This window comes from Crinia signifera, chromosome 1 (genome assembly GCF_055691185.1).
Source record: "Crinia signifera chromosome 1, ASM5569118v1, whole genome shotgun sequence".
Lineage (NCBI taxonomy): Eukaryota > Metazoa > Chordata > Amphibia > Anura > Myobatrachidae > Crinia > Crinia signifera.
In genome coordinates this window covers 332,275,586-332,287,307 of record NC_139217.1, presented here as the reverse complement: position 1 = coordinate 332,287,307, position 11,722 = coordinate 332,275,586, and the positions used below count along the sequence as shown (strand labels likewise).

The 11,722-nt window shown below is 37.3% G+C and overlaps 1 protein-coding gene across 1 annotated transcript; it reads right to left on the bottom strand.

Annotated features, from left to right (window-relative positions):
- Window positions 1-1,519: 1,519 nt before the first annotated feature.
- Window positions 1,520-2,485, bottom strand: LOC146079981 (olfactory receptor 6B1-like). Its single transcript, XM_083186740.1, has one exon. It carries the CDS (start codon window positions 2,483-2,485, stop codon window positions 1,520-1,522), a length of 966 nt encoding a protein of 321 aa, XP_083042866.1.
- Window positions 2,486-11,722: the final 9,237 nt, after the last annotated feature.

Sequence of the window (11,722 nt, the reverse complement as noted above, 5' to 3'; positions counted from 1 at the left end):
TTATGCTTAGATTACAGCCTACTAGGGTGTTTCCGTAGTTGTAAAAGGGACAAAAATGTGTGTCCTATCAGGTACATTGTTTCTTTCCGTAACCTAGCTAATACAGATCGGGTCTCCCTTATGGGTGTATTCAAAAAACCGAAATATTCCAAAAACTGTTTTTGTTTCCAGAATATTTCAGGGTTTTTTTTCCAGCACTTTTTTTCATACTTACCTCATCCCCCGATGTCCACGTCGGCCTCTGGGAACTTCTTCAACAGCATCTCCAGTCGCAGGGGTGCATTGTGCGAGTGCGAGGTCACGCCGCTGATGTCACCGGCGCGACCCTCAATTATCCACTGTCCCATCAGATAATTGCATTTTCCTGCTTATAGCAATACCATCATTGAATGTACATTTAAATTGTAACTTCTCTAGATCACCTTGTCAGATCTTTATTATGAATTAACAGGCTACTGGAAAGATATAAAAGGCATTCAGATAATTTGTCCTCATGACTTTTAGTTAAAAAACGAATATCAAAGCAAAACGCTACTTTGAAATATGTCCTATATCTCTACACAGAAAATGACTGTTCTGAATTTCCATATACCATTATGTATTATATAAACAAATGTATGGACCCTACCCAACATTTGTTTGCTGTGAGTACTACTCATTTTCCTCCATAACCAGTGGCTTTACTAAACTTGTACTATGCTTAATGAAATCATTGTGAGATCATTGAATTGAATGATTTTAGTATGTACTAAATGGTACCATTTTTAGAATCATGAATTAAAAAATTAGAGATGTGCAGGTTCTGATTTACTCTGATTTCAAAGCAGGATCTTATTGGCTATCCCAAATCACATGACAGTTGTTGACAGTTGATAGCCAATAAGATCCTGCTTTGAAATCAGAGTAAATCAGAGCCTATTAAAAATTAATATAAGCAAATTTAAGTTTGATTCTCATTGGTGCTGTTCAAATATTTAATAATATAAAACTATCTTTATTAATCCATTATCAGCTCAAGGTGGCTAAAGATGTTGAAATACTTATCTAAAATAAATCGTAATAATGAAAAATGACACAACATCAGTGTATGGCAGAACAGTCATCCTGGACTGATAACAATGGCTTATAATACTATACCAAAAATAACCATGCCCACATTACCTCCTCGTGTTCCAAAGTAATTGTCCAAGAAGTTAATTATCTAAGCACTGTCCTACAATGCCATCAGACCAACCCATCTCAGCCTCCTGGTTTAACCCCACTGATGCTTATGGTGTAGATTTTTGTCAGCTTAATATGCATAACTGTATAGAAAGGTTGATACGCATTGGAGTTAATACATTTTGAATCGTATTGGAAAAAAATACAATATATTTTTCTGTGTGGCACTTTAAATATGGATATGTAAAGATATCCAGCAAAGGAAAAACCATGAACAATGTCTTAGATAGCATGATTGTTTCCCTAGTTCACTACAATTAAAAATAAACTTTCCATATATTCTTATATTCCATTGCTTTCATTTAAAATGTTTATTATGTCTCTGTACAATATTAAAGTTAAATATGGTTTGCAAACTTTTCTTCATTTCAGTGTTTCTCAAACTGTAGATCAATGGATTTACCATAGGAATAATTAAAGAGTACATGACAGACAGAAACTTGTTGAAATTATTAGAGTCAATGGCTTGTGGTCGAGCGTACATAAATATAGTTGACCCAAAAAATAAAATAACTACTGTCAAATGAGAGGCACAAGTAGAGAATGTTTTCTTACAACTGCTCCTAGAGGGTAGTTTCCTTATAGTAGATATTATATACACATAAGAAATTATTATAAGAACTAATGAGCTTATCAACGCAAATAAGGCTGTTATGAAATCAACTAGCTCTATGGTAGAGATGTCTGTGCATGAGAGGTGAATGACTGGTGATATGTCACATAGGTAATGGTTTATTATTCTGGAACCACAAAAATTCAGTTGAGCTATCAAACCTATGGAGAATGAGCAAGAAAGGAAGCCTAAAAATAGGCTGGCTCCTGTCAGGTTCCAGCACACCTGGGAGGTCATAATACTGTGGTAAAGTAGTGGTTTACAAATAGCAAGATATCGGTCATAGGCCATAGCTGCTAGAAGGAAACACTCTGAACATCCCATGGACAGAAAGAAGTACAGCTGCAATAGACACCAGCACACGGATATAATATTGTTACCTGTTGACAGATCACTCAACATTTTGGGGGCCGTAACAGTGATGTACAGAGTTTCCAACCATGCTAGCTTACTGAGGAAGAAGTACATGGGTGAGTGAAGTTTCGGATCCCACTTCACAATGCCAATAATTGCTGCATTTTCCAAAATTGTAATGATATAGGCAATCGAAAAGATTATTGTAAGTAAAGTTTTGATCTGTGAAGAGTATTGGAAGCCAAGCAAGATAAAGTGTTCTACGTAACTGTCAATGATGCTTTCATTAGAAATCATGGTGGGCCTGTTATGTGATGTGAAATAAAGAAAATATCAAATGAAACTTATTGTTATCATTTCAAGAGTTGATATTATTTCACATTTGTATTGAATGTATAATTTATCTTGAACATATGTTATGTTTTTGGGAAAAAAATAATCAGTTTATAATTCTGTCTAAATAACAGCAAATTATAAAGAAGTACAATGGGTGAGATTTAATAGGATGAGAGAATCAGAAATTGAGAGATTTGGTAAGAAATCTCCAGTTTTTTTAAAGCGGCAATCATTTACACTGCAAAACCAGTTTGATGTTGCCGTGTAAATAATTGCCGCTTTAAAAAAACTGGAGATTTCTTACCGAATCTCTCACTTTCTGAATCTTTCATCCTATTAAATCTCACCCAGTGTGTCTATATACCAGGTGCACTTAAGTATTTAAAATTGACCCTTTATTTCATAATATGTTTAAAAAGTGATATATTAAAATAAAGAAAAGTACATTAAGTGCAAAAGGTTTAGTAAAATACTGCACAGAATGAATCTTATGTGTGTACTTATTCTACACAGTTATATTTCTTCAGATTGTTGATATTGTGTGAAACTTTGCACAACACCAGTATATCACAATTGGTGTACTTTACAGAATATATTGTTTCTCATGTTAACATTTATTTTGTTTCATAAAACCAATGAAAAACACATAAACATGCTTATGGTAAGTATGCTTATATGTAAACTGAATGTCAGTAAATAATTGGAAATTAAGATTTCCTTTTATAAAGTGATGCTGGGGATGGATGCCCAGGGTCCTCTCTGCTCCTTCTTCTCTCCCACTCCATTTAAACGTATAACAAAGAAGACAGACAAGAGAAACAATAAAAAAGGAACCATACTGTACACTAAAACTTACATCTTCACAAACACACCATGGGTAAAATTTAATAGGATGAGAGAATCAGAAAGTGAGAGATTTGGTAAGAAATCTCCAGGTTTTTTTAAAGCGGCAATCATTTACACTGCAAATCAAACTGGTTTTGCAGTGTAAATGATTGCCGCTTTAAAAAAGGAGATTTCTTACCAAATCTCTCACTTTCTGAATCTCTCATCCTATTAAATGTATACACAAATAGACCAATAATACACTACTCTAACCAAAAATAGTCACTCTCCATTGTAAACTGCTACGGGAATTACTTCTCTTTAACAAGAATTGTTATTCTATTTGACTTTTGCTACTAGAATCTTCACCTATATTTACTTGACATTGTTATTGAGTTCTTCACACTCTTTCTGCTCCATCAATAGTTTTATGGTATACGGTATTGATATTTTATAATACTAATAAGATAAATTATACACATTTGGTGATTGTAGAAAACTTCACAGATGTTTGATTACAGTTATTGTTCATTACTACCTGTATATTCAATATTGCTTCATATACAAGTGTATCTTTCAACACGGGTAACCTTACTTCGTAAATATTGAAAATATCAATACCTCCAAAATGTCTGATAACAATGTTATCGTGACCATGTTGGCGTTCGAAGTATCACGAATGCTAATGCCTTATTTAAAAAAAAGTCTCACTGGATATTCAGCCTCACAGTATTGAGCCTCCCACCTTCACACAAAATTTACCTAAAACTGCTGAAAGTTTGGATGTGAGCCCTGGTGATATCCCTACGCCCAGTGTCTCCTCGCACATTGCTGAAACAATCATACCAAAATCTATCTCTGTTTCAGTCAATGGGTGTAATGACTTTTGTTCCCCTTTGAATATAGTGACACTATATTTACTCATGACAAGAGGTACAAACTTAAATATGGAAGAATTGCCAATGCAGATTTCTTCTGGATTACATCAGAAGGCTTTGATTGACAACAACATACTTCATTCAGCCTACTTTGGAATTACATTAGCTTTATTTCCTGCTGGATTGATAAATCCTCAGAGAGGTCTTCTTCCGTCCTCAAACCCTTTTGTTATTCACTATTCTTGTTTCAGGGCCTTTTTGGTCCAATGATATGAATGCTCAGGTTATGTTATTTAACACATAGGATTGCTTACTTGGTTATGACCCATCTTAAATGCTATTACACACTTGGGTCCTTATTCTAGTTCACTCTTAGAGGCAAATTCCTTCTCAGATGGACAAAACCATGTGCACTGCAGGGGGGGGGGGTAGATTTGGGTGAGTTATTTTGTTTCTGTGCAGGGAAAATACTGACTGCTTTATTTTTACACTGCAATATAGATCTCACTTTGAAGAAAAACCCACCCAGATCTAACTCTCTCTGCACATGTTACATCTGCCCCCCTGCAGTGCAGATGCTTTTGTCCATTTGAGAAGGAATTTGCCTCTAAGAGTGAACTAGAATAATGCCCTTGATGAGCCCATTGACTAAACACAATTTTATTTAGGTTTTTCTGCATTGAACAATAACATCTCCTAGGAACATTTCCCATAAATATTATAGATGTTTCTAAAGCACTATTTTGGATGTTACTTACTGTACTTTTTATGCTCAGATCCCACTGTTACTCTTGGCTAAGGTAGCTAGGTTATCTTTATATTGCCTAAAGTTATACCTACCTCTGGACACTAAATTACATAATACAATCATAGATTACTTTATCATCTGGTATATTTTGTTTGGTCATTATCATAATATTGTGCTTTAAACATAACCTTCTATATAGCTTGCCTATAGGTAACCCTCCCAACCCCAGCTGGCATGTCATGTTCTTTTTTTTTTTTTTTTGGGGGGGGGGGGGGGGGGGACTGTTTAATATAGTTACAACATGAACTGTATAAGAAACAGTTTAATTTATAGATATTACTACAGTGTATGTTTCTCCTAACTCCCTTGGAAAGTATAAGCCTGCTTTTACTACAAGTCATACAGTTATTGTGATTTGATGTTTTATCCTTTTTTAATATCACATTTGTACTTCCTGTATTTTTATATACAGTATATCTACACTAAATATCTATGTAAACTGTAATGCTGTATATGACTTGCTGTGATGCAAAAGCCTCAATAAAAAAATTAGGAAAAATGTGCACACAAATAAATAGTGAAAAGACGGGAAAAATTACAAAAGACACAAAATTTGGTAAAATTTACAAGTCAACATTCAGAATTCATAAATCACTCACAAACCTGCTCTAAATTCTCTTTAGAGCGATAATGTCCAAGCAGCTCACTCTGGGCCTAATGCAGGACAAATTTGTTTTCAAAAGGGCAAAACCATGCGCACTGCAGATGGATTTAGTATTGAATCCTGGCGGTCGGGATCCCGGCGTTCAGAATCCCGATGCCGGAATCCCGACCGCCGAAATGCCGACAAGGGGGGGACGTGGATCGCCCCCCCTTGCGGGCTCGCTGCGCTCGCCACGCTCGGCACACTAATTTATTCTCCCTCCAGGGGTGTCGTGGACACTTCAGGAGGGAGAATGTGTCGGCATTTCGGCGGTCGGGATTCTGAACGCCGGGATCCCGACCGCCGGGATTTTAACTGCATCCCCTGCAGATGGGGCAAATGTAATGTGCAGGGAGACTTAGATTTGTCACATAAGTTCTACAAACAGTATTATACTGTAGGCAGTATTTCTGAAATTGAAAACATTTTGTTTTCCAAGAAAAATGATTGATTAGATCAAAAAGAATGCTGAATACACAAGTGGACAAGAACTACATAAAGATTACGAATTTAAAGAGCACCTGCCATTTAATACTAAATATAGAATTTAGTTTTGATATCTGTGTTAAAATATGTATTACTTACTTTTCCTTGACCAACCTTCTCTGCTTTAGTCTTCCTATCTAACCACTTTTATTAAATAACTTCAGAAGTTACAAATTCATAGTTTTTTCTTGCTGATCATCACCAATATTTCCACTAACTCGTGCTTTAGCAATACTGACTTCAGCCCTTTTTGCTTCAAGTGCAATTCAGTGATGTTTTTATACCTGTGTAAACCTACAGTCCCAAGGCTGCAAATACAATATTTTATCCAGGGATGTTCTATTCTTTTACTCTGAGGGATAGTAGTTTTATATACTATGGTGTATTTTATTCATTAAGAAGTACATTTCAAAATGCAATTATAGATTCACAAAGCTTTTAAAATTTTTGATTTTCACTTTTGAATTAATAATATTACTAGTATTAGTAATATATTTTTAACCTGCTATTGAAGCCAAACAGTTTGTTTATAGGCAAAACCCTGTGATCTAGCATCTAGCATCTAGCATTGCAAGTGAAAGAGGACGTTTTCTGAAACTAGACAATTGCTTAACCCCTTCCCGACATTTGACGTACATTTACGTCATGGTCGGGATGTACTTCCCGACACATGGCATAAATGTACGTCATGCCATTAAACTGTCACTGCGTCTATAGACGCGGTGACAGAGGGACGATGTCTGCTGTCCCTGACAGCAGACATCTTCCCTCATTGCCCAGGGGGGGCAGCGATGCCCCCCCCATCGGCGATCGTTGCGATTGGCTGTTCAAATGTGAACAGCCAATTGCAGCGTTTTATGTGTTATGTGTATAATTTTGACTCTGCTGCCCCCTAGTGTCCCAAAAAAATAAAAGGAGGTTGAAATAATGATTAAAACATAAAGTATACATATGGTCTATGTTAGTTATTAACTATTTTGAGTGGTATGATTATTTGTCTCACAAGCAGAAAATGTAACATTTTGCAAATTGCAAAATGTTAAATTTTTTTACGACATTTTGGTATTTTTCACAAAAAAAAAAGACTGTATCGACCAAAATTTACCACTAACTTAAAGTACAATGTATCACGAGAAAACAATCTCAAAATCACTGGGATAAGTAAAAGCAATAAAAAGTTATCCCCACATAAAGTGATACATGTCAGATTTGAAAAAAAGGGCTCTGTCAGGAAGGCAAAAACAGGCTGCGGCGGTAAGGGGTTAACTTGCATGTACCTTATGCCGTGTTCAATATATGGCTCACCCCACAGCCGTGGCTCCAACCAAGGCCCACGGACATGCTGGGCTACCCCTCAACTCCCAGGGACTCAGTCAAATAACATGCTGACAGTCAAATAACATGCTGACAAGAAAATGGCTGATTAGGCCCTGCTGCTGCATTGGAAGTAGCTATGATCAAGATGGCACTGCTGTTGGCTACCTAGGAGCTCTGCAGCTCACCCAAATATGTCCAAGTCTTATATATATATATACATATATATATATATATATATCTGTATCATCACTGTTTTCTTGTTGGCTATCAGGCTGTTTGTAGTTACCAAGTGGTGCTGCTGATGGCTGCCTAGGTGCTTTGCAGCTCAGCAAATATATGCTCCCCGTGTGTCCCAATATCCAGGGATGGACTGGGACCAGAAATAGGCGCTGGCATTTTGAGCACACAGGCCCACCTGACGTGGGCGGGACCCTTGCTCGGCGAAGCCATGCTGCAAAAGGGGGTGTGGCCTCATGGAAAGGGGGCGTGGCATCACAAAAAGGAGGCATTACACATTATTGAACACACCATAATACCCATTATACATTGCCAGATACACATGCCCCACAGTGCCAGATACACATGCCCCACAGTGCCAGATACACATGCCCCACAGTGCCAAATACACATGCCCCACAGTGCCAGATACACATGCCCAACAGTGCCAGATACATATGCCCCACAGTGCCAGATACATATGCCCCACAGTGCCAGGTAAATATGCCCCACAGTGCCATGTAAATATGCCCCACAGTGCCAGGTAAATATGCCCCACAGTGCCAGGTAAATATGCCCCACATATGACGTCAATATGCTAATGACGCCGGGGGGGGGGGGGACTCGGCAGTGCAGCGCACAATGAAGGCATCAGCAGTGCTACTGCATCAGCAGTGCTACTGCACCGCTGCAGTCTTTACAAAAAATCGGCCCACAAGGCCATCGGCCCTTCTGGCATTTGCCAGAAGTGCCAGATGGCCAGTCCGACCATCACCTCACATATATATATATGCTCTGTCTGTTTACTTGTTACATTACTGGCTTTTGCACAGCAGTCCAAATTTAATTCCTAGTATACGCAAGTATACAGTACCTGGCCAAATAAAGTTGATTCTGATTAGACAAATATGCAGATGCATGCAAAGAAATCATTGTGACCATCTCTTCAGTTTATGTAAGCATGATGAAGAATCAAGAGATCAAGCAATGCATAGGGCATCTCCATTAGTTATACTGTGTGAAACTATCAAAACCCAGTTCTTCAAGTTTAAAGATGGCAGAGATTGCAACAAATCTTTTTTTTAACTGAAGGTGTAAGCTTAGGAATCAGTGTATGTATGTATATGATGTTGATTTACTGGTACTTAAGTAGATTTATTGATAGGCCTATGGGCCTGATTCACGTTGGCTCTCCACCCTCCAGCACTATGAATGTCTGCCTCCTTCACCAAACATACTGCCAAATTTGCATGCAAAAGGATGTGTACACTCACAAATCCATTTGCATGCATGTGTACAGCTGAAAACTCATTTGATGGTCGGCGATCCTGAAATGATTGTGCCACCCATTTGCATATACAAGTCAGTCTAGACTGACTTTCATTTGCAAGTGCCTGTGTGTGACATACTGTGACGCCAGCCGCCGGACCTGAGAAGGCTGCGGCATGCCTGTGTGCACACATGGACACGCACCATTTTTGTGGGAATGCTCAGTGAGTGTATTAAGTGCCAAAGGCATTAGCACTGCAGGTCAGCACCTGTGTGTATAACCCGATAAGCATGTGCAGACCCGTAACATCAGTCCCCATTTGAATTTGGCTCATTGGGACCCAACTTGAATCATGCTCTATATTCAGACATGGGCCAATTTAGTATTGTTTTATTATTACCATGCAATTTAATAACACTATTTGGTTGGTTGGTTGAAAGAATGCATTCAATATGAAATAAATTATTGGGCTTATAAAAAAACATCTATGCCTGCCTCTCTTTCTCTAAGGCCCTATGTTGCATCCTGTTGTCCTTTCTTCTCTTCGCAGGCCTCAACATTTTTATTTAAGTCTTGTTGTCTTACAAAACAAGAATTGAACAGCTAAAAGTCTCTATTAGGTCCTAGTTATCAAACTTTTATGTTTCAGATCAATGGTCTGTATATCAATAAAAACTGGTCTGTCTTCATATACTCTTCACATGGTGTTTGCGCTTTGTTTGCATATTTAGAATACCTTACATTTAACCTGGAGGTGACTTTCAGAAGTCATAATTACTAGTTTTAACCTATTAGGTCCCATTGTCCTAATAATATAACATACATTTGTGTCCAACTTAAAGGAGGACATTTACTAAGATGGGAGTTCTTTTTCAGATGGGACGATGCTATGGGCAACTGCTCTGTGCAGTGAAAAGGGGTTTGTGCATTACAAAGGGGTTTGTGCTGTGCAGAGGGGTTTGTGCTGTGCAGAGGGGTTTGTGCTGGGTTTTATTGTACTGGTCGTGTGTTAGGCAGTGGGGTACAGTACACAGGCAGGCTGTCAGTCAGCTTTTCATTTTTTATTTTATTTTCATTCTGGTAGGTCGTGTGCTGCACTGCAATCCAATAAACTGTATACTACTGTCAGAACAAGTTCCGTGTGATTGTTCTGCCTCCACGCAGCATTGTACAAGCTGCACATTACAAAAAAATAACAGTAAAAATGTAAAACAGTTTGTCTCTTTATTGTGTGTGTACTGCACCCATACTATACTGTCGGAAGTTCTGTGTGTGATTGTTCTGCCTCCATGCAGTGTTATACAAGCTGCGCATAAAAAAATAAAATCAAAAAATTATTTTGCTATTTTTTATTGTTTGTGTGTATTGCACCCCAATACACCATACCGATACTGTCAGAAGTTTGTGTGTTGATAACCAGCCAGCTTGCTGCAGACCTTGGCCTAAATTGAATGAAAACAACATTGTGAGCTGCAAAGTGGTCAAAATTGTCTGGAAAGGGCTAGACCCTAATGTTATTGAGGTTAATATTACTCTAGGGACAAAAAAAACGCAAAAATTATGTGATTTGGGCGTTCTTTTCCAAATCCAAAGCCTTTCACCGCCGATTGACAAATCCAAATCCCGGCATCAAATCCAAATCCAAATCTTTGGCTCTGGCACTCATCTCTAATAGCAATATCCATATAAAATAAAACTACCATCTTAGTAAATTTACCCCAAAGTGTTTTATTTTGGGCTCTTTGTATACAGTGTCAATGATTATCATTCCATATGTACAGTATGTTTAGTATTTTATGAACATATCCCAAAGAAAAAAAAATAATGTTTGCTAAGTCATTTCTTGCATTGTCACATAGTTGAAGACACCACAAAGCAAACTAAAAAATTGCATATATATATATATATATATATATAATACTCTGAGGATGGAATAAAATTCTGAAACTGTCAGCAACCAAGCTGTACGGTGTCAGCTTGTCTTTATTGTTTGCAAAGTCTCCCCCGTTGAGTGCCGCTAGCACCACAAGAATATATATATATATATATATATATATATATATATAGACTTCTGTGGGGTAATGACGCGGCACTCCAAACTTGTAAATTTCCAATTCTTTATTGAGACAAACAGCTGTTTGTCTCAATAAAGAATTGGAAATTTACAAGTTTGGAGTGCTGCGTCATTACCCCACAGAAGTCTACATTACCCTAAGGACGAAGGCAACCAACCAGCAGTTTATTTGGAGGTTGTGCCCGGCTAAGCATACAAGTCTATATATATATATATATATATATATATATATATATATATATATATATATATATATATATATATATACATGAAAAAGGAAGTGTTCAGGGTGCGCTAAGAAAATTTTAACACCATTAAAGCAGAAATTGTAATTTAATAAAACAATGCCTCATGGGCAGTATATTAATCACAAATAAAAGCATTTAATACAACACTTGTTGAGAGTTATTTTCAAGCTTTGGTCTTTCCAGTAGTATAAAAGGACCAACGCGTTTCATCAACTATGTGACTTCATCAGGGGCTTAAATAGCAGAAAGCCAATTGACACTTCAGACACGGATAAATCTCATACTGACATGATTTAGTCTGTACATCAAAACAGATAGATAGTGACAAACCGAATATATCACCTGTATGTGTATAATATAAATGCTCCCAATAGTACTAGCCCCAATAACAATATAACATCAAATTTTTAGAAAAAGTCCCATATAAACATAG